Source organism: Carettochelys insculpta, chromosome 7 (assembly GCF_033958435.1).
Source record: "Carettochelys insculpta isolate YL-2023 chromosome 7, ASM3395843v1, whole genome shotgun sequence".
Lineage (NCBI taxonomy): Eukaryota > Metazoa > Chordata > Testudines > Carettochelyidae > Carettochelys > Carettochelys insculpta.
The window spans coordinates 4,472,195-4,499,099 of record NC_134143.1 but is presented as its reverse complement, the minus strand read 5'-3'; the positions used below and the strand labels follow the sequence as shown (position 1 = coordinate 4,499,099).

Below are 26,905 nucleotides of genomic sequence, written 5' to 3'. Positions count from 1 at the left end.
GCATCTGAGGCTCGGACAGAAATTTCTTCCTTAAATATTTTGAAAATTCTAGTTATGTTTTATGGGGAAAAATGAGGTTAACGTTATTGGCATTCTCAGTTATCTAAAAAGTAACAATAACTACCATCACTTAATTTTCCTAACATATGGAATCTGTCTGCCCTTTGTGTAGTACAGTGGTGGTGGTATACTCTTGAATCAGATTGTGTGTAATAATGGCCTTTTTGTTTACGTTATCTAGTTTTGATTGGGATTGATTTCTAAGTAATGCACTAATAGTGGGAGAATATTGGAGGAAACCCTGGTAATGGTAGTAAAAGACCTAATTAACTAAATATTTTCACAGTATGGATGTGATAAAAATCCACGTAAGTTGATTACATAAGAATTTAGTGTACAATAGGTTTTGTCATAAATCCTGAAACTGGTTTTCCTGAATGATCAGGGTAATTATTTATCCCATGTGGGTAAGAATGGAATTCCTCAGAGATGGGGATTTTTTTTCCCATATTTCCTCATATATTAGGGCTAAATGATGGTTTAAATTCACTGATGAAAAGTTCAGCTTCCTCATTATGGTTCTTTTGTTTCTATTTGTAGGCTGTCAGTGTCTTTTGGAAGATGACTTCTACCATAATTGGATTAAATTCCTTGTTCTGCAGATGACGTGCATCTTCTCTAAGAAAGTGGTAGAATATTGGGCTCTCATAAAGGGGTTCTGGATTCTAGCACCACCAGAAGGAAATGCATTTCCAGACCATCTTGCCCAGGTTTAGCACTGCTGCAAAATCCCAAAACCAGATTAGACAATCCCCTCTTCCAGAATGTAAACATGATTTTGTAATGCTATAAATATGTGCATATATGTATATATATTTTTAGGATCTTTATTAGAAACTGGGTAATTTGGGACTTCGAATATGTACTGTAAATGTTGTGCTCTAGCATACTTACTTGTGTAGCTTTTTAAAATATTAAAATTAATTTCCCCCTCACAGCATATTTCATCCATGTTTCCCCAAAACATGTGCCCACTCTGTTTCTTGTTCTTTATTTCATTTTGGCGATGTTTTCGTATTTTTTGCCTTTTTTTTTTTTTGCTTTGTTTCAAAAGGTTCTGCACATAGTGGGAGGTGAGTCAACGCTGGTCTTGGCAGAACACCACAAAACCAAGAAAGTAATTATTACATGACGCAAGCCTTTGATTATTTTTTTTTCTGTGTAAAACTTTTTGGCACGGCTGGGCATTCCAGTTGCAAAAGAAGGAACAGGAGAAGGAACTTCTAAAGATCTGCACATACAGTTAAGAGACATTTAACCAAAATAAAAGCACTTCTCAGAGCAGTTCTGGAATCACTCCTTTTTCATCCTTCTCAGAATTATCTTTTCACCACTCCTTTTAGAAGGAAGGCTTTATTTTGGTTTTGACTTGTTGGTTTTTTACTAGTTGGGATGTGTGAGAGGATTCTAAAAGTTTTGAAAGAAGTCTTACATTTTGCTTGCCATGGATCCTGCTGGACTTCACTGATTACACTGTGTTCAGGAGAGTCCTACTGAAGCCACAGCCTGTTCAGAAGAAGGATGTATCAGCAAAGCAGTTGCACTTGAAAGACCATGGGTTGCTTCATTTTGTTTGCTTCTGTTTTGTTGCCTGCAAAGCGTCATTATCTCTTCATCGTCAGCAGATGAATAACAACATCCTGGGCTGGATTTAAAATAAATGTATGTAGCTAGCCCATGAGTTCCATGTATCCACTTTGAAGGAGAAATTTTGTTTAAACTCTATTCTAAGAGGATTGGATTGTGCTTCTTAGCTCTCTTTGTGTAAAGGACTGGATAAAAAAATCCGTCTTCATATTATATAGCTAAATGTGAAAGATGTCTTGGAAGAGGACTTGTTTTTCTGCAGGACGGGGTGGAGTTCAGGGGATGTTCACGCCACGTAATACAACTTCCATAGCACCCAGTAAGGGTCTCAGCAATGAACCAGGACAAAATAGCTGCTTTTTGAACAGTGCTTTGCAGGTAAGGATGCTGTATACAGTGTGTCTGTCTCTGTGTTTCACCTTTTTCTCTTTCCTTTACATTCTTACTGTTGCTAAGTTATTCTTCTAGAACCAAGCTCCACAACTAATACAACCATTGTCTCCTGACCTCAGATAGAATATTGTTCTGTTTTGTAGCATAGATTAACAGTGTTCCATAACAGGAGTAAAGCCCTGGATTTTCTAAGATGAAAGTGTCTTAAAGGGACACAGTCAAATTAAAAATGACAATTCTGTCTGAATTTTTAAATTAAAAATGAATAAAACTGAAATGTTAGAGAACTTTGCTTTTTCATTTTTATGTTCAGTTTTATGTGATGCATCAGTCACTTATTCCTTTTGTTTATATGGATTTTTACACAACAACAGGAGAAGAAAAATATTTTTAAGTAGGAAAGTGATTTTGAAACCACAGAAATTGTTAGGGCTTTTGGCAGGTCTAGTACCCGAAACTAATTTTTTATATGACTACATTCAGTTGATAGTGTTCAATTAAAATCTCCTTTGTACAATCTGTATTTTTTTTACTATTGAATTAGAGACCTGAGGCAGGTGACTTGAGAGAGGTACTGATTTTTCATCTGACAGAGTTCAGTTTGAGTCATATAAGTTAGTTGGATATGAACAACTATGAACCTATCATTCTTTAACTGATATGAGACAAAGAAATATCCTTCCCTGAACTGCCTTTAGTTTTTTAGAGGAGGTATTTCTTCCAGGTCAAAGTGAAGTTAGATGTTAAGTTCTTGTAGATTCATATAGGTAATATAGCATTTCATGGAAGTATAGAATATGAGAACTGGAAGGAATCTCAAGAGGTCATTAAGTCCAGTCCCCTACGCTTATGGTAGGGCCAAGCACCATTTGTATTGTACCACCTATACATTATGAATGCCAGTCTTGGATTTTAGTTCTTTTTGTTGGAAGGTGGTCTTTTAGGCCCTGTTGCACATCAACTATAAGTGATTCAGGGGACATGGTTTCAGCACAGTTAAACTGTAGTACGGGTAGGCCCTAAATGACTATACACATAGCATACCAAAGATTGAAATGTCACTGCCCCGAGATCCAAGATTGGGCATTTTAAATTCTGATCCAGTGCCAAAGAAGTTGTGTAATAAGACACTAGATTTGAACTCAGGAGATCTGGATTCAGTTTCTGACTCTGCCACAGATTCCATATGTGATTTTGGTAAAATCAGTTAATTTCTCTGAGCCTCAGTTTCCCATCTGTAAAAATTAAATATTTCGTTCCTCATACTACTTTTTTCCTGTTCTTTTAAATTACATTCTTTTTGGGGCAGAGACTATCTCTTTCTTTGGCTGTGTCTACACTAAGTAAAAACTTGGAAATGGTTGTGCAAACGGCCAGATCGAAGAATACTAATGAGGTGCTGAAATCCTTTTCGAAAGGACCGCAGTGTAGACGAGCTGCACGGCAGCAAAACGCAGCAATTTCGAAGTGCTGCAGCCACCCGCATGCTAATGAGGCACTGAATATGCATTTCAGTGCCTCATTAGTATTCTTTGGTCTGGCCATTAGCCTGGCCATTTTGAAGTTTTTACTAAGTGTACAAGTAGCCTTTGTGTTTTTGTGGGTGTCACAATGGGACCCTAATCTCATCTGGTAAGTCTAGATGTTACTGTAATACAAATAAATAATATCAGTGGTTGATCTAGTGAATAGTTTGCAGGCCTAATATCCTGTGAAATAGTGGGACTCAAAACAAATGGAATCAAGTAAAGGAAAAAATGACATTACCAGAGCCAAATATTTCCATTGCTTTTGGATCATGAGACTTGTACATTAAATTCATAGAGCACCAATTACCGTCTTCTTCCCCAAACTTCAGTCCTCAATAGATTTTAGTGCTTGCCTAAAATCTAATGAGCTGTTTGATGTCATATACAAGTCTGAAAGCTTGGGATCCCACCTTTAAAATAGATGCTATATTAATCTTTAATGGCTCAGAAGAGATTGGATGCTAAAAATGTTGAAGTGGGTTATAAAAAAGTAAGAAGGCAATGAGAATGGCCAGAGTTTAAAGCAGTATTTCATATTTAATTAAAAAAACTTTCATTATTTTCATTGTGAAATGTTAAATTTGTAAATTATAAACTTAAATATGAGAGACTGGGAAGAGACTCCCTAGCAAGGAATACTGCAGAAATTGATTTAGGGGTTATAGTGGACCACAAACTAAGTATGAGTCAACATTGTGATGCTGTTGCAAAAAAAGCAAACGTGATGCTGGGATACATTAACAGAGTTATGAACAAGAGTTTAGAAGTAATTCTTCTGCTCTACTTTGTATTGATTAGGTCTCAACTGTGGAGTACCATGTCCAGTTCTGGGCCCCATGTTTTAGGAGCAATGTGGAGAAATTGGAATGGGTCCAGAGAAGAGCAACTAAAGTGATTAAAGATCTAGCTTATATTATCTATGAGAGAAGATTAAAAGAACTGGGTTCGTTTAGTTTGGAAAGAGAAGGCTGAGAGGAGACACATTAACTTTCAAGTACCTAAAAGAGTGTTAAAAGGAGAAAAGAAAAAAATGTTCTCCTTAGCTTCTGAAAATAGGACAAGAAGCAATGGTCTGAAATTACAGCAAGGATGATTTAGGTTGGATGTTAGGAAAAATTTCCTGTCAAAGTGGTTAATTACTGGACTAAATTGCCAAGAGTCATTATAGAATCTTTATCATTGGAGATGTTTAAAAACAGGTGAGACAGATACCTAACAGGGATGATATAGATAATGCTTGGTCCTGCTATGAGGGTGGGGGATTGGACTCAAAGAACTCTTGAGGTCCCTTCCAGTTCTAGTATTCTATGATTTTATGACTGTTTCAGTTGCTGCTGTTTGATATAGGTAGTCCCTGGTTTTTACATTCAAGGGGAGCAACAAGTACCTTGTACAGTTAAATTTAAAAAAATCTGGATTATTTCCTAAATACAATATTTTTTTGTTTTATCTGTCATTGCTCTTTGAGGTTTGTATGTCATGAGGTGCTTCAAATGTTTACACAGTCTCACAGGAGGGACTACAACTCAAGTACAAATACTTAAATTTGAACTTTTGGGAGGCGTGACAAATGTAATAACAAATATAATAAAGAAGCTAGGCTTAGAGGCTACTATAGATAATAAAAAACATATAAGAAAAATATTCTGTGACCTTTTTTTCTCCCAGATCAGTTGCTTAACAAACTATTAGAACTGGAAACAGTTTGGGAGACCAGTACAAAATTTCAGGATCAGTAAACGTTTCCAGCAAGATACAGTGGTCCAGCAATCAACACGAAAATGTGCATATGCCATGGAAACGTATACCTGTGCATATGCTATGGAAGCATTTAGTCAAATGCACAATGTAATTTGGGTCAATCTTCTGCTGGCACACTCACTTTAATATACTGCCTCCTGATGTTGGATATTCAGTGCTGGGTGTGCACTAAGGCTGCGATTAATATTAGTTGCAATTAAACTAGCTAGCAACAATCCTTTTTATTTATAATCATTCTTAATGTAATGTCTTTAGTGAGAGGATTTAAAATATTCACAAAGGTCAGTAGTATTACTGTTTAATGGAACATGAGGCCCAGAAATCAAGTGATTTTGCCTGAGGTCACTGTTTCAGTGGCTGAGGTGGGAAGAAAACACAGTTCTAGCTATTATCTAGCTGTTTTTTATCACTTAACATATAATTTTGCAATAACCAATTGCACACACTTTTAGTGCTAACAGATGATGGTTAATACCATGATTTTTAAAAGGGGAAAAAAATCCATCTATGTTGATCAGAGCTAGAAAACTTCCAGGAGCAGCTGTGTCTAATTATGGTTGTTGCTAGTTTGATTTCAGCTGCTGTGGAGATGGTACAGTACAGTTTTGGGCATCAAGAGCAAGTTTCTGTAAAGCAGCCACTCATGCAGTAGTGGGTGTTTATCCTTCCAACCATGTACGGAAGCTGAGATGTGGTACTGAGCAAGGTTAATAACCTTGAGAACGTTGGGACTGAGAAATTATTAAACAATTTTTCCTGTGAAGTGTGTATGTTCTCCAGAGTGCTCATATTGCTTGCAGCCAACTTCTGTCGTTAGTCAGTGGACTCATAAGAATGGAGGAAAAAGTCTCTGACAACTGGAAGAAAGTCCATACCGTCGTTTGAGTGACAATGTTTTTCTCTGATTTAGATTATCTTAGGCTATGTCTATATTATCACTTTTGTTGGTAAAACTTTTATTGGTCAGGGAGGTGAGGAAAAAGTCCCACCCCTGACTGATGTACATTTCACTGACAAGCATGTCAATGCGGATAGTGTTGCATTGGCGGGACATACTGTCCCTCCAGCACAGTTACCACCAGTGATTAGTGGTGGCTTAATTATGTTGATGGAAGAACACTGCATAGAGTGGCTACGTGAGAAACTTTACAGTGGTGCAGCTGCAGTGATATAGCTGTGTTGCTGTGAGATCTGTAGTATAGCCATAGCCTTAATCTCCTCTAATCTACTGCCATTACATGACTTCCCTGTCAGCATGGAAAGTCAACTTCATGCACTGAAACTGTGGGTGCTTACATAAGAAGGCAGAAGCTGGAATAAAAGGAGCGTGCAAGCAATATGATGTAATATTAGCATCTTTTCTCCCTAGAAATGTCAGCTGAACATACCTGAATCTCCTCTTGCCTATGATGTAGCTGAGCAATTTCACACCAAAAACTCAACTATTTAAAAACATAAACCAGTAGAAATGTAGCACTTTAAAGACTAACAAAATGATTTATTCGGTGATGAGCTTTCATGGGACAGATCCACTTCATCAATAGCATTTCCAGCACAGACTGGCATCTATAAGTACAGAGGTCCAAAAAAAAATTTTGCAACAAAAACTGACAAATCATAACAAAAAGCAGTCAAGTAGCGCTTTAAAGACTAGCAAAACAGTTTATTAGGTGAGCTTTCGTGGGACAGACCCACTTCTTCAGACCATAGCCAGACCAGAACAGACTCAATATTTAAGACACAGAGAACAAATCATGACAAATCATGTACATAGGACTGAAGGAGGAGGATGAACGGTGTCTTACCTGAGATATTTACCAGCATTCCCTTCCTTTGGTGCTGGTAATTATCTAAGGCCAAGATACTTAACGTCCCCCTCCTTCAGTCCTATGTACTTGATTTGTTTTTATTGCATTTCTTTTTGGACCGCTGTACTTAGAGATGACAGTCAAAATGTTGTGCAAGAATTCCTTGTTCAGATTCATAACCTTTGATTCCCTTTGATATGCAGGTTCTTTGGCACCTGGATATCTTCCGTCGCAGCTTCAGACAGATGACAACACACAAATGCATGGGAGATTCTTGCATCTTTTGTGCTCTTAAGGTAAGAGATGGGAGAAAATAAATAAAATAAAAATGGTTTGGAGAAATTGGAATTGCTTACCAGAGACTGTATTTGTGGGTTGCATAATCATTGACACAGAGATTGGTGAGAAGGAAGTTAAATCTACTTAGATCAAGGCTGCAACACCTCATAAGGCCTTGCTTTCAATATATTCAGCCAGTAGGTTGTGAGAGTGTCATGTTTCTGTCTTGAGTTTCCTCAGTTGACTCTGTATCCTCAGTTGACTCTGTACTTGATCTTTCTGGTCGTCAATAACTGGTGCTTCCATCTTATTTGGGTAGTTGAATTAGTTTTTCAGATGCTATTGTGTTTTGTAATTTGACTTTTTTGATTTATAATTATTATTCCAAGCATAGTAAGCATTCACCTCACTTATCTGCTCTTCCACAACAGCTGCATAAGCAAAGGCAGGATTTCAGTTAATAGAGAAAATGTAGCATCAATGAGCATGTCACCACAGTTTGTCCATTATAACTATAGCAAAGAGTGGTAATGTTTCTAATAATATAAGATTTATATCCAGTAGTCCCTTGAGTTACGTGAGGGTTGCATTCCCACACACCCTCGCGTAACACAAATTTCATGTAAGTTGAGGGGGGGACTCTTTTTCCCTGGCAGAATGCGTGTTCTGCACCGGGGGAAGTAGCAGGAGCACTGGAGCTCCTTTTGAAAGGTAAGTCCTGGGGCTGTGGGGAGGGGGGCACAGCTGGAGAGAGTTAAGCCTGGTAGTGGGTTGGCGCCGTGGGAAGGCATAGGGGGCGTTAAGTCTGGGGTGGGTTGGGGTGGGGGGCTGGAGTTAAGCTGGAGCCAAATGCAGGGGATTTGAACCGAAGTTTGTATATTGAACTGGAGCCACGTGTAGGGCTGGTGACTCAGGTCGTGGGGGGATTGAGCTGGAGCCGTGCACAGGGGGTTTGAACTGGGGCTGTGCAGGCCAGGGGTATTGAGCCAGGGCGAGGGGAATTTTGAGTTGCGCTCAACTTGTGTTAATGCAAGTTAAGTGCAACTCGAAATCGCGCATTTCAAAGGTTTACTGTATAGTTTGTGGAAAGTCACTTGCCTGTGAAGGCTTTAGGCTTAGCCTTTTTCAATTTAAAACTGTTGAGGAAATATTTCTAAGGAGATACTGGACAGTGGAACTGCTGGTTAAAGAGACTTGTCTCACCAACCTTTAGAGCAGTGGTGGGCAACTTGCTATGTTCTGTGTGTGGCTCGCATGACATTTTGTTTATTGTTGCTCATATTCAGGGTTGCCAGAATCTGCTGGTTTACATCTGCGTGTTTTTTCCTGCCAGTGTTGGCAAAGTGACATGTACGTAGAGCAAGAACATATGAAATGAGGTGTGTGTTGATTGTGTACCACATTCACTGGAAAAGCCACATGTTCCTTCTGCATCAAAGTGTAGCTAGGGTTCAATTTGCTCACCCTGCAAATTCTAGGTCTGCAGCCCCTCCAAAACTACCCTGCTCTGGGAAGACTGTCTTAGCTCGCCGAGATGGAATGCCATTCTTGAGACCCACCCCCTACACTCACTGCTTCAGAGTATACTCCTTTATGGTACGTCTTTGCAGTCTCTGTTGTTAAAATATTTTATAGGAGAAACAAATAGTTAAATATTTTAGACATGGGAAGACAGTAAGGAAGTCTGGATTCTAATTTTGGTTCTGGGACTAAGTGGCTTTGTGACCTAGAGTAAATTACTCAGGCCTACATTTTCACATGTGTCTTAATTTTTGAAGCCTCCAGTTTTGGGTGTCCAACTTGAGGCACTTGGTTTGGTGAGAATCCAAAACTCCAGTTAGAGTAAATAGAAGCAACAGATGTTTAGGGCTTCTATGGATCATGAAGATTAGTCTATATACTTGAATATGGTGTAGACCTTAGCTTTCTGAGTAGCAGTTTCCCCATATGTAAAATGAGGCAGTGATACTCACCTTAGTGTCAGCTTGGTTGAAGGCCTAAATAAGTTATTTTGCAATTGTATTGTGGTAGCACCTGGAGTTGTTAATGTTTTGCTAAGTACTTTACATGTACAGAACAAAAAGATGGTCCCTGCTCCAAAGAGCTTGCATTCTAAGTATGAGACAACAAATTTGTCCTATGAAGTGGCAGCGGGGAATGCAAGGAAACAGAGAGATTATAATAAGTGCAACAGACAATTACCATATGCTAGCTGTTTAACCATTGTTGAGTGACTTGTCGGCATTATGGCAGAGGCAAGTTTAAAGGAGGGTAGTATAGTGACATGGTGGACTTTTATAGAAGGGCTCTTCCATGCATAAGGCCAGCAAAAGGGGAAGAGTGAAAATTGTATATTTGGAAAATGTGACGTGGATAATGAAAATTTGATATGGAACAGAAGTGAGAATGGATATCTCTATATCAGTTGTTTTCAACCTTTTTTCATTTGTCAGCCTCTAAAAAAATTCAAATGGGTGTACACATTCCTTTGGACATAGTTTGTAATCATAGAACACTAGGACTGGAAGGGACCTTGAGAGGCCATCGAGTCCAGCCCCCTGCCCCAATGGCAGGACCAAGTACTATCTAAACCACCCATGATAGACATCTATCTAACCTGTTCTTAAATATCTCCAGCGATGGAGATTCCACAACCTCCCTTGGCAATTTATTCCACTGTTTGACCGCCCTGACAGTTAGGAACTTTTTCCTAATGTCTAGCCTAAACCTCCCTTGCTGCAATTTAAGCCTGTTGCCTCTTTCCTCCTTCTGACTCCCTTTTAGATAGCTGAAGACCACTATCATGTCTCCCCTCAATCTTCTCTTTTCCAAACTAAACAAGCCCAACTCTTTCAACCTTTTTTCATAGGTCACATTCTCTAGACCTTTAATCATTCTTGTCACTCTTCTCTGGACCCTCTCTAGTTTCTCCACATCTTTTTTGAAGTGCGGTGCCCAGAACTGGAAAAGAAGGAATCAGCCGAGAGACAAAAAGGAGATGATGTGATTGAAAAAGTGATCCAGAAGATAATTGCAGCAGCAGTTTGAATGTTCCCTTGAATGCAGAAAATACTGTTGTCAAAGCCAGGAAGGGAGGAGGGCTTCAGTAGGTGAGGAGCAAGATAATGAAGGGTTGGTTGAAAGCTCCAGCCATATGAACAGAGAGAAAATGCTGAATATTAGAGATGTATAGAAAGAAGTGGCAAGGTATGGACATGGCCTTGGATGTGTGGGCTTAAAGAGAGAGACTGAGGCTACATCTACACTATAACATAAATTCCAATTTAAGGCAGTTAGCTTGATATTAAAACATCTGTCTTCACTGTAAATATTATTGGCTCCAATTAAGGAGCACTAATATCGATATATCATCATCAGAACCAGCCGGGTGTAATGTCAAATTGGAATTTAAAATTTTCAATAAAGGACAGCATGGAAGCTCCATGTCTTAAAATTGAATTTATTAGCCACCAGCAGTGTCCCATATGTATCTCACAAAGCTACTCAGTTATCTGCTAGGTAAGGCCACTTCCTTATCTGCTGCTCTCCAGGTGCACAGGAAGGAGGTCACGGGAAGCCTTTGAATTTGAATTCATCAGCATCCAGGCCTGGACATATAAAGGATGCCCATAATGAAAAATTTCTTTTACCCATCTCATTGCACTGCATCGGTAGCCATCGCATTGCATTGGTAGCCATCCCATCAGTATCCATCTCCTTCAATCATGAGCACTGAGGGTAGTGATCTGCCTAGTTGTTCAGTCTCAGAAGAGAGTTCCAGAGTGGAGCCATCAGCAGATCCTGGATCTCCTTGCAATTTGGGGAGAGGAATCAGTGGCTGGGAGACTTGGGGTGTCCAAGAGAAATGTGGCGCTCTGTGACAAGAGATGGCACAAGATAACCACCAGAGGTTACTCCCAAGACTCTCTATACAATGTCAGATGAAGGTGAAAGAACTCCGGCAGGCATATCACGAAGTCTGGGAGGCCAAGCAGGGTTCTGGGCATCTCCAAAGACCTGCTGCTATTAAGAACAGCTGTACATATTTCTTGGGAGAGATCCCACCACATTGCCCACTCTTCATTTTGACACGTGTGAAGGCCCTGGTCTGGAGACCACGGTCAGCTGAGAAGAGTTAGGGGGCCAGGAGGAAGAGGTCAGTGGAGAGGAGGATAGGGGAAACCAACAGGGGCCCGAGGAAGTTCTTCCCGATAGCCTGGATCTTTTCACCCTCCATCTCGAAAAAGTCCCCAATATGCCAGTCCCTGGGACCACGCTGTTATGGTGAGTATTTTTTTCTGAATGCTAGAAGCAGCTTGTGGGTGAGTACAGATGTAGGTATGTCTTTGGGTATAGGTTTTCTATGTATCTGTGCCCCTCAGAATAGCGTGTCAATATTTCTGGTGATGGAGAGCTTATCCTTGAAGGTCTCATCCAGGCACTCTTGTATTTTTTGCACAAGGTTTTTGGGCAGGCCTGACTTATTGCAACTTCTATGGTAGCACACCTTGCCACATTAGGCAACCAAATAGTGATCTGGTGTCATGGGTGCTACACATCATTTTGGCAAATTTTCCAGGCTTGTGGTCACACAGGATAAGCAGCTCTTCTTTGTTGATATATGTTAGTTTTTAGGAGGGTGACATCTCCTTTGGCAACCTAAAGAAGCATGGGAATTTGGATTGGATTTTTTTTGCAATGCTTCCTCCCCTTTTACATTTCCCTGGAGCAAATTGCCGCACTGCGTGGCTGGCGGGTGCTCTGTCTCCCCGCCTCCCCTCCACGTGCATGGTAGGCTCTCTGGGCCTTCTCCCATCCCATGTTGCTTTCCCCCTGCATTTCTTTCACTTTACAGTGATCGCTCTGCACACAGCCATCCCTGCAGCTGGAATCAAGCCCTTCCCCACCCTTCCGTCTTGTCACGCGGCTGCTAGGCTCTGCGGACCCTGCTACCACGAACCAGCATGTGCAGTGCAGGTGGGTTGGCCCTCCTTTACATGGCCTTTTCTCTCTGAAGAGGGGTCTGCTCCTGTGACTGCGAAGAAATGTTTTTACCCCAATATGGCAGATAGCTGGAACACCTCTCACTCCCCCATCTGGCATTGTTTTTTTTTCACTTTACAGGGATCCCTCCCAATCCAGCTGTCCATGTAGCTGTAATAGAACCCTTCTCCACCATCTCCCATCACAACACAGCTCCTGGTTTCTGTGGGCTTTGCTCCTTGTGGAGGATTGCTCCAGAAATGGTCGAAAAAACTTCTTCCCCTGATCCAGCACACCAGACGGCTACCCCTTCTTTGTCCCCATCCTCTCCCTGGAAAGCAGACAATAGCTTACCATGTCCACAATGAAATGTTCAGGATAAATGGTGGTAAATGATGGCTTGTGCAATGCATGCTTTGAATCCCATCCTTAATAATCCGTAAGCAGCCTTGCAAAAAGAAACTTCCCCTGTTAGTAGCATCAGAGACCCATTCATTCCATGGGTAAGGGCTTAATTTATATAGTATCTCAATTTTGACCTTCACTTTCCAGCTGGCATGGCCAGTGTGGGAGACGGGCGAGGAAGCACAAAAGGTCCAAGCAGGATCTGATCCTGCAGCACATGGAGCATTCTGAAGCAGAAACCAGTGACATGAAAAGGGACAGAGCACAGTGGTGGCAGAGTATGCTTGACTTCCAGAGAGAGCAAGTGGCAAACCAGAGGGATGCAGCAAACCTCCTAATGGCACTGAGTGATCAAACAGAGGTCCTGTGCTCTATGCTGGAGCTGCAGAGGGGCTCCCAGTGCAGCAGTTGGAAGTCCCCTGAAGACAGGTCACCCAGTCCCCATCGTCGTGGTTCCTGAATATGGGGTGGGCAGGCAAGGACAGCCTGCCACTCTAGTCCCAAGGGCCACTGCAAAAGGCTATTCCACCACCCTTGGCAATGCTTTTTTTCCCTGCTGCTTAAACCTCCCGTATTCTTTTGAGCTTGCTGTGATTTTTTTGGCATGCGTGAGTGGTAGGGTGCACCAATCATTGTGGGGAACTGGGCAAGGGTAGAGAGGGCTGATAGCACAGGTGCCCACTGCTATCCCAAGGTCCACAGAGGACTCGTGGCAGAGGCTCCCAGGAGGCGGTGGAGAGGGCTGATAGTACAGTTGCCTGCTGCCATGCCAAGGTTCACAGAGGACTGATGGCAGAAGGAACTGAGCGGGGATTGGGAGGGCTGAAAGCACAGGTGCCCTTTTTTTTAGGAAAATAACCATCCCTCCACAACCATTCTTCTGCCTGCAACTTAACCCCTTCCCACTAAGTAAAATATTCTTTCTGTGTAAGACACTATCTGATTTGGTGGGGAGCACATATCAGTTTGGTGAGTGGTGGGTGGCTGTTATTAAAACTGAAGTACATTGCATTCCTGTGTGTGGCAGATCATTCATGAAGCTATGTTTTAAAGCATCCCTGATTGCTGCTTCCTCCACATGGTTATTGGTGAATGGCTGTCTAGGCAGCTGTGAGTATGTCCTGCTCATGGCCTCTGCCTTGGTATTCCAGGCATTTGGGAAATTCTCCCACCTGGATTCACATATCTTACAAGAAAAAACACATGCTGTAATCATGTAATGCCTCGTTGATGGCCGTCTGTTGTTGTCCTCATAATCCAGTCCATTTTGGTCAAGAACGGGAAAGATGACAATAGGCACCCTTGTTGCACTCCCGACAGTATGCTGAAGGATTCTGTCAAGACACGGTTGTGAACAGCTTGGCATGTCGAGGGTTCATATGTTGAACCAGTCAAGTTAATAATTTTGGTTGAGAAGCCGTGGTGCTGCAGCAGTTTCCACAAAGTGTCTCCATCAACACTGTCAAAGGCTTTTTCAAAGTCTATAAAAGTTATGTACAGGCAGCAGTTGCACTCAAGCAACTGTTCTATGATAGCTTGGATATTTGGTCAGTACAGGATCTCTTGCTTTGGATGCTGACCTGTTCTGCCCTGAGCTGTATCTCGTATTTGTCTTCATTTTCTCCAAGAAAATCCTACTGAACACTTTTCCTGAAATAGACAGTAACGTGATGCCCCTCCAGGTTGCTTTTCTTTGGAAGTTTGATAATGTACAAAAGTTACAGAAACATCTAGAAAGAAACCTGCAACAGTGTGACACCATTGCAAAAAAAGCAAACATCATTCTAGGATGTATTAGCAGGAGTGTTGTAAGAAAGAAAACAACACTCTTCCTCCCTACCCTACACTAATTAAGCCTCAACTAAAGTATTTTGTCCAGGTCTGGGCAACTTATTTTAAGAAAGATGTGGACAAATTGGCGAAGGTTCAGCAAAGAGCAACAAAAATTGTTAAAGGTCTAGAAAGCATGACAGATGAGGGAAGATTGAAGCTATTGGTCTTGTTAATCTAGAAAAGAGATGATAGAGGACTTGTTAACAGTTTTCAAGTACGGTAAAGTGTTTCATATCTGACAGCCATGAGCCCGGGAGTTTGCTGGATGTTCAAATATTGTAGAAAATAGAGTGATATACCTAGCAATGCATAACACTAAAGAAAAACAAGACTGGCTATTAAGAAACAAACAGAAATGTACGCAGAACACTTCACTTACCAACAACAGTAGTATTGTACACTTTAAAATTATAACAGAAAGAAAACTCTGCTAGTCTATATACTATCAAAACAAAAAAGCAGTCCAGAAGCACTTGAAAGACTCACAAAATAATTTATTAGGTGATGAGCTTTCGTGGGACAGGCCCTCTTCTTCAGATCATAGCCATACCAGAACAGACTCAATATTTAAGGCACAGAGAACCAAAAATAATAATCAAAATTGACAAATCAGAAAAATATTAACAAGGTGAGCAAATCAGAGAGTAGAGGGACAGAAAGTGGGGGGAGGGAGTCTTCTGCCCCTCTAATCTCTGATTTCACTATACTGTACTTATGAAAAACATAACTACAATTTACTTAGGGTTAAAATGCCAGTTATCTGAGAGTTCTGGATGATAGATTGCTGGATATGAATGAGTTTACTTTACCTAAAGAAGAAAAACTATTCTTTGCCTCTGATGACAGGACGAGAAGCAAAGGATTTAAATTGCAGCAAGGGAGATTTAGGTTGTACATTAGGAAAAACTTTCTAATTGTCAGGGTGGGTAAACTTTGGCATAGATTACCAAGGGAGGTTATGGAATCTCTGTCATTGGAGATTTTTAAGAGCAGGTTAGACAAACAGCTGTTGGGGATGGTCTAGAGACCATGGTCTCTGCCATGAGAGTAGGAACAGTATTTGGTGATGACACCTTGAGGTCCTTTCCAGTCCTGTATGATTACCCCACCTGCCTTTGCTATGGTGTGCAGTAGTGCTCCAGTAACACTAAGCAGCTTGCTGATTTATAATTAATGCTAAAGTCTGGCGTGCTGTATTTTGTTCTGGTGTTTCTAGTGCATGACTTTCCTTTGGTGTTTATCTCAGCTCGGTGGTGGTAGGGGGGAAGTGGGGGAAATCCGTCCTCTGTACTGAGGTTGCCACAAAGAGTTTGTTCTCCTTCCAGGGATTGTATTGTGAGCTCTATTGTGCCAGGATGTAGGACAGAGTGTTTTTTTGTTCACAAAGAAGAACGTTACATCGATTGATAAATTCCAGTGAGGCTGCTCTATTAGTAATTTTGTTGTGCAACAAAAATAAGAAGAATGTGTTTTTTGATTGTAGAAACAGTTTTCTAGAGTGAAAATTGAGGACAATAGGAAGTTTAGATTACTTTCAGAAACAATGTTGTTTTTCAAGTTGCTGATTACATGCATATTGGGAGAGTGAAGAATTTTTGTAAAGAGCTTCTGAAGAGACTGAGAAAGGAGGTAGTATTTTGGGTGGAAAAGCCATCTTTATGGCCTGGTCTACACTAGGAAGTTATGTCACATTTAGGGGGTCTGAGGTCAATTTTATAAACCATCTGTCTATGCCCCAGTGCTCAATAGGTCAATTTTAAGGGTCTCTAACATTGACTTTTGTAATGCTGATTTCCCCTGGAGTAACTCCCAAAAGTTGATTTTGCAGTATTGAACTATATAAGTGCAGATGGCAGCATTATTAAAGTCAATTTTATTTGCCTCTGAAACTGTCTCACAGTCCCCCTTGATGTATCCTTTCTGGTCATTGGTTCACCTCCATTCCTCTTCAGGTAAGCAGAAAGTAGGTGACAGGAAGTGTTGGTCATGAGCCTGGGAATTTTAATTAGATTTCCTTTCCTCTCTGTCCAGCAGACATGTGGATTATGTCTCTGCAGCACACCTTGTAGCCATGAGTTCTCAGGATCACAAAAGGGCCCCAGCATGGAGCCATCTTGGACCTCATCTCAATGTAGGGAGAATAAGCTGTCTTCCTCTAGCTCAAAGACAGCAGAAGAAATGCTCAAAACAAAAAAGCAGTCCAGTAGCACTTTAAAGACTAACAAAATAATGTATTAGGTGATGAGCTTTCATGGGACAGACCCACTTCTTCAGATCATAGTCTTACCAGAACAGATTCAATATTTAAGGCACAGAGAACCAAAAATAGAAATCAAGGTTGACATATCAGAAAAATTATTGTCAAGATGAGCAAATCAGAGAGCAGAGGGGCAGAAGGCATGAGGGGGTGGGGGTCAAGAATTAGATAAAGCAAAGTATGTAAAAGACCTCCAATAATGAGCTAGAAAATTGTCATCCTGGTTCAAACCATATGTTAATATGTTAAATTCAAATATAAAAGAGATTTTAGCAGCCTCTCTTTCCAAATGGCTGTGAAAGTTCCTTTTCGGTAAAACACAGGCTTTCAGGTCATTAACAGAATAGCCCATTCCATTAAAGTGCTGGCTGACAGATTTGTGAATCAGGAGTGTTTTTATGTCTGTTATGCTGATATTTATGCTAAAATATCGCAAAGTATGATTCTCAAAGGCTACACCAGGGATGTTCAGCAATGCTGCATAAAGATCCAGAGGCTGAGCTACCAGGAATACAAACACATGAATGGTCAGTCTGGGGCATCTCCCCAGAAATGCTGATACTACAATGAGCTTCATACTATTCTGGGAATAGATACAACCTCTTCCCCTCAGAAGACGACTCAGTTCCTCCTTACATGGTGTTCCTTGGGAGGATGATGAAATGCGTCCTGATTAGTAAGAAGTGGATGACAGCAGGGTCCAGTCGAGTGTAGAAGCAGAGCATGAAAGGCAGAAGCTCTTTCTCAACTTGGAACCTGTCCTCTTAACTCAGAGATGGCTTCAGAGGCAAACCCAGATACTGAAGAGGGCACTTCTGGTCAGTATGCTTTTTTTCTACTGATGTTGCAGTCGTGGAGTGGAGGGTCTATGCCTGTTTCTCTTAGAACAGCTTGTTAATATGTCTGGGGATGGAGGGTTGACCCTGTTTGTACAAAAAGCTGAAGATCTTAGACAGGCACTCTTGGATTCTCCTCATGAGATTTTGGGGGGGACCTGACTTGTTCCTCCTTCCATGGTAAAACACCTCACTGCACCAAGACACCAGCAGATGATCTGGGAGCATGGTCCCACGGAGCGTTCTTGCAGATTTTCCAACGTTGTACCCAGAAAGAAAGAGCAATCTTTTCTTATCCCTCTTTCGTATTCTGATGATGCTGTTGTATCATTTGGCAACCTAGAACGCATAGGAAGTTTTGTAAGTCACTATTGATTTTTTACCTGTGACCTACCCAGTGCATCGTAAAACTCACGCATCTCCTGGAGCAGCCACTTTAAAATCCATGCACTGTTTTAAGGAGCACACAGTCCAGGCAACACTCCTGCTTCCCACCCTGTAGTCTGGCAGGTTCACATGCATTCCTGGAATGACTTTTAATTATTTTTTTAACTCCTGGAGCAGCCGCTTTAAAATCCAGGCACTGCTTTAAGAATGCCATGATGCAACCACCCACTTCCCCCTGGACCGGCATCCACTGGGTCATGGGGTTCCTCCCCGACCAGCATTGCTTTTAGAAGGCTGGGCTTGGACAAACTTCAAAATGTTTTTCCTGTGAACCAAAGATAGCTTACCGTGGTGTTAAAGGTGAGCCTCAGCCACAGAAGAGCTTAAGTCGTTATGATTGAAATCATACTTTCTGCAGTCTTAAGAATCACCAGAATGACCTTTCAGTTGCAATATGCTCTTCTATAGAGACAGCCATTCGTTCTGTCAGTATGGTCATTTTTCCGAGTAAAGATAAAAATATTGCTGTTGACAATGTCACTAATATTTCTACATTTGTTTTATCAGGGCCTGATCTTGCCGGACAACAGAGGCCCCAGGCCTGCCCATAAGAGGTTCCCCCAAATGTGGAGGAGGAAATAGTCCTGGCATGAAATGTTGGAGAGCTAATTTGATGTTGTAACAAAGGAAAAAGGAGAGCTGACTGACTGGAGGAAAACCATGATGGACTGTCAAGCACAAATGCATGCTTCATTCCTGTCTACAATGTCAGGCAGACTGAGTTGATTGAGTCTTTGATTGAGAAATCACAATCACCAACCAACCTGTCCCTTAACTGAAGCAGTGCTTGAGAAAACAGTCAGCGAACTCTACACCCTCCCCCGCCCCAGCCCCAGCACATGCCCCATTACGTGCCACCCTCTCCTTCCACATTACCCTCCACTTTTAGGGGCCCTGTATCCCCAGGCCACTCCAGGCACCACCATTATATGCCACCCTTACCCTATTCATTCTTCTCCCCTGGGCAGGGCATGTGGCCCCCCATCCACTGCAAGCAGCAGCATTTTAAGCCTCCCTCAACCCACTCAGTCCACTCACCTGCTCCTAGCTCTGCATCCCCTGTCCGGTCTGTCCCCCCCAGTTCCATACCTCCTCCCTCCACACATCCTGCCCCCTCTTCTCGTTGTGGGCCCTGAATGACAGCAGAGAAGGTCATGAAGAGGTCTGAACTCTATCTGTACAAAGTCACCCTCTGTAGAAGGCTAACCTATGATGAACCAGGATCTTACTATGCTTGTTTTCTGTATACCCACAACTCTGCCACTACATTATAGTTTGTTTAAAAAAAAGTTTTGTTTTTTGGTTAACGTACTTTTGGGTTGGTTGGGTGGGTGGTGACAGTGAAGAACATAACATAAGAATGGCCATTACTGGGTTGGACCAAAGGTCCATCTTGCCCAGAATCCTGTCTGCTGACAGTGGCCAGTGCCAGGTACCCCAGAGGGGGTGGACTGAAGACAACGATCAAGCATCTTGTCTCCTGCAATCCATCTACAAGCCTCGGACATTGCTACCCCCTAACTAATAGCCTTGCATGGACCTAACCTTCATGAATTTATCTAGCTCATCTGGGAACTCTCTTACAGTCCTAGCCCTCAGAGCCTTCTCTGGCAAGGAGTTCCACAGGTTGGCTATGCGCCGTGTGTTAGCATGTGCCGTTCACACCTTTAGGAATAGCACAAAAAGCTCCACTCTCTCCTTAGTTCCTTCATAGCCACGCTTGGCTTCTGACAGAGGATGACTCTTCTCTCCCCTCAGACCTGTAGAGAGGAAATAGCATATAGTTAGTTATTGGTTCGTATACATAGTTGTCTTCATAACATACTCATTTGAGGTTAAAAAAAGAGAGAAAGAGGGAACTTTCCTCCTCTTGTCAGTTTCACATCTCTTGTATGTAACCTGCTGACGCAGCCAGTTTAAAAAAGATGGGGCAGAGAGAAAAGATGAGAAGGAGAAAGCAACAACAACAGACAAAACAAAACTACAGTACTATGGGAAGATCTTAAAGAAGTCTCTTACTCTTGGCTTAAAAAAAAGTCTGAAGGGCTGGGATCCTATGCCCTCCTCAGACAAGCACTCGGAATGTATCCACTTCCTCAGAAAGGCATATATCACTCTAAAATGCTGTCACTGCAAGAGCTTGGCTGCCAGGGTGAGAGAGCACAGGTAGCTCAGATTAAAAATGTTCCTGTTTGACACAGGTGTCCAGCCAGTGTCAGAGTCACTCTCAACACCAGGTAGTGTCCCTTCTGTCAGGGATGCTTCCCCTTCATCACTGGGAACAGCTGAAGCCTTTCTTGTATGCTCCCTCTCCAGAGTGAGCCTGGGAGACAAACTGGGCACTCAGGCACACAAAAGCCCAAGCCTGTTTCTTCTGTGAAATCTAAAAGCCACACCTGAAAAAAAAAAAGCAGCTGTAGCACCCCCAGCACCAGCAAAGCCTAGAATGGCAGCACAGCCATTACCAGCACCCACGGAAGAAGCAGAGATGGCTGTGCCATGCTTGCAGATGGCACCTGTGGAAATTCAGCCATTACCGGTGTTGGAGGAACATGCGGTGCCTCATTCTCTCCCGGCACAGGTGAATCAAAGACAAACACTGCCACAGCAACAGCGCTCACCTTTGGTGAAACAGGACTAATACAAACAGAGTTCCATCTGGGAACCATAGCCCTCAATCCCCAGCTAAGTCACTTTGGGGGCACTATGCTTCATCCCACTGTCTACCCTACCACCACAGGGATACTGTGAGGAGAATCGAGAAGAAGAAAGAAGTTAGAGCTTGCTTTCTTGTCAGCTTCAATGCTCTGTACGTAGTTCACTGATTTAAAAAAAAAAGTAGAACAAGGAGAAGACAATAAAAACAGATGTCATCAGCACTGGATTTAAAAAATATGCTCTAAGGTGCTGCCTGTAAGAGCCTTACTGTGAGAGAGAGAGAAAAGAAACGGTGCTGCAACTGAGACTGCTTCCTTTTGATAAAGCTTTTAAACCAATGCCAGACCTGCAGTGCATCTGGTGAAGGTGGGAGAGAGGGCACTCCCATCAGCACAGTAGCTACTACTTCTCACGGAAATCAAAACAAAAAGCACTTGATCACTTGATCAAAATCCTTTACAATAAACAAAAGATGATCAAAAATGAACTCTCTGAAGGAACCACTTGACCAAAATCCTTTACAATAAACAAAAGATGATCAAAAATGAACTCCCTGAATGCTTTTTGTTTTGATAGTGTATAGACTAGCATGGCTTGCTCTCTGTTACTATTCTCACGGAAATGTTCTCCCACTGACATAGCACTGCCCACACCAGTGCTTATATCGTTGTAAGTTACGCTGCTCAGCAGTATGGTTTATTCACACTCCTGAGCAACATAAAGTATACCAACAAAAGTGGTTGTAGGTACAAGCCCTCAAAATAGTTTCGTTGCAGTGGTGGGTTCAGAAGGAATAAAAGTTGAGGCGAGTCACAAGGAACAGAAATTATGTAGAATCATGAAGACAAAAACAAGGCATTCGGGGAACAAATGGAGAGATTCAGTGTAGAGTATGACATGGTTAGATTGGGTAAGGAACATGATTTTAGCAGCTAAGTTTTGCATGGACTAAACCAGTGTGATGTTTATGCGAGAGGCCAAGGAATAGTAGGTTATCATGCTAGTATAAGCAGAAAGCATGGCCTGAGATTTTGAGAAAAAGACTCAATGTGGATAGTTCAAAGAGATAAAACTGCAGGGAAGCCACTCGCCTCTGTCTAATGTTGTGTGACAGGAAAGTCTTGCTCTGGTAGAAAGTTTAAGCAAAGAGCCTATTCTGGGAAATACAGGGAAAGGAAAGCAGAAAGATAGGACTGAAGTCCCTGGACACCCAATTGGATACCTTTTTGTTTAGTTCCCCAGCAGGTTTAACCAGACTGCTTAGAACATTAAATGTGCAGCAGTATTATAACATAGATTGTTCATTCTTTTGTGGACAAACATGCACACTATTAGTTCTTCAAGTAGTGTCCTTAGGGATGTGCCACTATGGATGTTACTGCACCCCTGTGCTGCAGATCAGAGAATTTCAATAGCAGTTTGTCCTGCCTGCATATTGTATGGTTCCCCACTTGTCAGGAGCTTAGCAAGCATGCTTGGGCACTTTGAAGCCTCTTTCTTTTAGTACCTAGTTTGTGTTAAGCTGCCTGTGCAAAAGAAAAACAAGAAAAAATATAAGAAAGGATTTGCCTCCCACTTGGCTTGATGGTGAGGAGGACCCCAGTCAAAGGTATTTCTGGCTCTCCAAGCTACAGAAAATGCCTTAGATGCAAAGAATTTGTCCCAGTTTTTGGTTTCAGTGTATTTGCTGCCTGGGAGAAAAGCACAATCCAGAAAAGTATGGTTGATGCCATCAGTGAAAACCCAGGTTCAGGAAGTATAAAGGTTTAAGGCTTAAGCTTGCACTCATGGAGCTAGTCCTTCAATACGCAGAGCTATCACTGCAACCTTCTGTGTCAAAATCAGGTGATCCCTAGTAGACATGCCACTCACTCAAGGCTATGGGAGGTGGGTGACTTCCACTTTGGGGAGATTAGCCCACCACCCTTCTTGTGTGAAGCCCCATCCATCAGAGCCCTCAGGTGCTGCCTTGTTCTGGGCCATTAACCTCACCCTCCAGCAGTGCAGGGCCAAGCCACAACTCCCTCTGGCTGGCCATGTGCACAAGCAAAAAAGTACAATGAGAGCATGAAAAGCCTTAGACAATCCACCTTGGTGAAGACTGCACATTGAGTGGCACTGACCCTAGTGTGCATGGTACTAATGGACCAAATAACTATGTCTGCATCTCTGACTCCATCATTACAAGACTCTTGGTGCTGATATGGATCCCAGCTTTGTGACAGATGCCAGGTGTACAACCCTTCCCCTACCCTGACCATCAGTCTCTGTTCTGGGAAGTCCTGGTGCCAGCAGCTAGCCCCTACCTTCAAGTGCTGTACAGGGAGGACACCCCTGGCAGTACCAGAGGCAACCAGCCTCCCGGGATCCTAGGGTGACATGCCACCCTCCTTCTGCTGAAGTGTCAAAGGGTTTGGAATCTTCTGAGCAACTGAGGGAGGAAGAGGTTGAAGTTGAGGCCGAAAGGCAAGACATTCCTCAAGCTCATGTCTGATCGTCCTCACCTGATAAGATGATGATACCCCCCGCCATTATTCATACTGGATGATTTTAAATCTTTCAAGACTTGGAACATGGCAGAAGCCCTACAAATACAGCTGCACCAATTGACAGCCTCGTCATGAACTGGTAGGTATTCTGAACTCTTCTACTTCCAGACTGACCCTCACAGTTAATAAAGGTCTTCTGGATCTTGCCAGAATTATGTAGCAGATTCCTGTGGCCATCCTGGTGACAGGCAGATTGGCAGATAAAAAGCATTAAGTCCTAGTGAAGGGGACAGAATTTTTATTTTATCACCCCCCTCCAAATTCATCAATGTGGATGAAGGTAATTATAGGGGATTCACCAATACCAGTTAAATCCACCCCATATAACTGAGATGGGAAATACTTGCATACATTTTGATGGAAAAGTGTATTCATCAGCCTCTCTGTAGTTCCAGGTTGCTAATTATCAGATTGTGGTACCAAATATGACTATTAGAACTATGTGAAACTAGGTTGCTTTATTAATCAGCTCCCAGACTCCAAAAAAGACCAATTTATGGCCATGATTAAAAAAGGTCAGCTAGTGGCCAAGGTCTCTCCAGTCCAAATTAGATTTGACAGTCATGGCAGCACATTCACTTTCCACAGCCATGGTTATGAGAAGGGCTTTGTGGTTGCAGTTGTCTGGCCTCCCTAAGAGGTCCAACCCATGTTGGAGGATCTTCCTTTTGAGGGAATTAAGTTGTTCATCTAAAAGACACACAGATCCTTTCACATGTTGCAGAATTCACAGGCAGTTCTGAATATCCAACACCCATTGAGGTCAATCTTAGTTCTATCAGCTCTGACACTGACTTTCTGTAAAGATATTGGATTAGTCACTGAGCAGTTCTGTGCCTTTGTTTCACGTTCTGTAAAATGTGAGTGATAACAATGACTGCAGTGTAATCCCAAGGTCAGGGGTGCTCGAGTTAGCCCTGGCTTGTTAACCTCTGACTTGAACATCTGTCCCAACTTGGAGTTCCACTGTCTACACTGCATCCGTCCAACTCCTCATATTCCAGACTTCCTAGCACCCTCCTAAAATGTGGCTGCCCTTTGTCCATAGTGCAGTATGGGAAAGGAAATTCAGCCTATGGTGGTAGACTCCAGAAGCATGAGTCTCGTGGGACTGCATCTGGGCTGCAGAGCAACAGGACTTCAAACGGGATCTTGGCTTAACTCAAGTTCAAGCCCTCAACCTCAGTGGGGTTCTTTGTCTGAGCCTTAGGTGAGCAGTGTTTGCATTGAGACACAAGGTCTGTGTATACACTAGCTCTCTGCTTCGAAGGGAGCATGGTAAGTAGGGTGTCGGGAGATGCTTAATGAAGTGCTGCGGTGCATATGCAGCACTTCATTAAGCTAATTCTCCCCTGCAGCTGGCTTGGGTGTAGCTGCACCTAACCCACTGGCACATCAAAGTGCCTAGGTAACTTCGGAGTCCCTTTACTCCTCAAATTTTAACACTTTGAAGTTGCCATAAGGGAGAATTGGCTTAATGAAGTGCTGCATATGCACTGCAGCACTTCATTAATAATCTCCCGACACCCTACTTACCATGCTCCCTTTGAATTAGGGAGCTAGCGTAGACACAGCCAACGAGGGTTAGGCCATGTTTAAACCTTGGGCTTACGCTGAAGTGTAAACATACACTGAATGAGCCCCTAGGCACTACCTCAGCACCAAATAAGAAATAATGTCAACAGTACAAAGGCATTTTTATTTTTATGACTGTAATCCATAACCCTATCAACAGCAGCAGTTCCCCTGCACTGGTGCCACACCAAAAGTGCAAAACATTTGAGTACAGCTGTGGCATGTTCAGACTCGTTTGGAAACTACAAGAAATCAACCTTATATATTCCCCCATTCCTTTTACGTTGTCCTGACAGATCTTTGTTTGCTATTGGAGAAAACCCATTTTCAGATTTTTTGTTTATTCTTTGCTGCTTTATTAAATGTTCTTGGTGTTCTCCAAGGGGAATACGATTGCTCTTTGAGAGAAGCAGAAGTGAAATTCTTTGAGTGATTGCTGATGGCTATTAGCCAGGGATAAAGTATGGTGCCCTGGCCTTCAGAACAAGGGCAGGAGATGGAGGGCAGGAGATAAATCACTTGATCATTGTCTTCTGTTCGCCTTCTCTGGGGCATCTGGCATTGGCCACCATCGGCAGATAGGATGCTGGGCTGGATGGATCTTTGGTCTGACCCAGTATGGCCATTCTTATGTTCTTATGTGCATTCCAAATTAGGTGTATGCTGGTGCATGGACAGCTGCCAGAAGGCTTTTTGTGCTGGCTGGTAACCACTGGGCCCAGGAGGCACCCCCTGGGATGTTACCAATATATGAACTGCCTGAACCACCCCACCACTCAGTTCCTTCTCACTGTGCTGTTGGTTTCTGGAGCGCTCTCTCTCTGTCTCTCGGTATTAGCTGGTAGCCTTTGTTTATGGTGTAATTAGTTGTAAGTAGTTCATAGTGTTTAGCAGTTACTGCTCTGTTGTTGTGAGGTGCCAAGCCAGGTGCTCTCCTAAGAACGTGACCTCAGTGCAGTCTGCTCCTGTGCCGAGTGTGTTACCATTGGAGTCAGGCACCATGTCTCAGGTACCGCAGGTGGTATCAAGACCTGAGGCAGGGGACTTGGGACTGCCAGTTTTACCATTCCAAACTGATGTGGTGGGCTTTTCCTTTTTCTCTTCCCTGCATAGGGCAGTGGTGGGGTCCCCTGTTCTGGAAGATGGCAGGGCTTTTAACATTTATTACTCCGGGTGGCCCAAGGCCTGGGTATGCAAGCGGAGGAGGTTAGAGATGAGACGGACCCTGTAATGGACATCCTATCCTCCTCAGGCCCTGTGAGGGTGGCCCTGCCCATCCTTAAAACAACTGCCAATACAGCAAAAACAGTTTGGCAAATGCCAGCCTCCACCTGGCGTACAGCGCAGAGGAACAAAAGATGTTATTTTGTCCCCTCCCAGGGAAATGAACATCTTTTTACTCACCCTCCCCCCTGACTCCCTAGTGATCGATGCAGCAAGCCATAGGAAGAGACAGGGTTTCCAGGGACCCTCCTGAAAGAATAGAGAAGCCAAACATTTGGACTTTTATGACAGGAAGGTTTGTTCAATGGGAGGCTTACAGTTACGAATTGCTAACCTAGTTAACAGACGTGCGTACAATACCGTCAGTTTCCTGTCTCGCTTTTCAGAGCTGGTTCCTCCTGAGGCGAAGGCAGAGTTCTCAGCAGTGGTGGAGGAAAACAAACTCATAAGTAGGGCAGCACTGCAGGCAGTGCTGCATGCGGTGGAAGCAGCTAAACAGGTGAAGGCCTCGGGGTGGCCATGCATAGGGGAGCATGGCTGCAAGTGTCCAGCCTCCCATATGAGGTCCAACAGACCATATAGGACCATCCCTTCAAAGGCCTGTCGTGTTTGGAAAAGACCATTAAAAGGCTTCACCACCTGAAAGACTCAAGGGCCACTTTACAGTCTCTGAACCTTCACTGTTGACCCAGTGCAGACACTTTACCCCTCATCTCCTGCT

At 42.8% G+C, this 26,905-nt stretch overlaps 1 protein-coding gene across 18 annotated transcripts in view; it reads left to right on the top strand.

Moving 5' to 3' along the window:
- Nucleotides 1-26,905, top strand: part of USP54 (ubiquitin specific peptidase 54) — a 202,991-nt gene that overhangs the window by 73,487 nt on the left and 102,599 nt on the right. For 15 of the 18 annotated variants that reach the window (XR_012646231.1, XR_012646232.1, XM_074999694.1 and 12 more), the window contains exons 2-3: nucleotides 601-2,025; nucleotides 7,342-7,434. Coding sequence is in view for 16 of the 18 variants with exons in the window: in XM_074999694.1 (XP_074855795.1) it covers nucleotides 1,879-2,025; nucleotides 7,342-7,434 (240 nt within the window). In the remaining 2 variants the exon portion in view is untranslated. The remainder of the gene's footprint in view (nucleotides 1-600; nucleotides 2,026-7,341; nucleotides 7,435-26,905) is intronic. The other 3 variants (XM_074999691.1, XM_074999690.1, XM_074999692.1) reach the window with 3 other exon arrangements.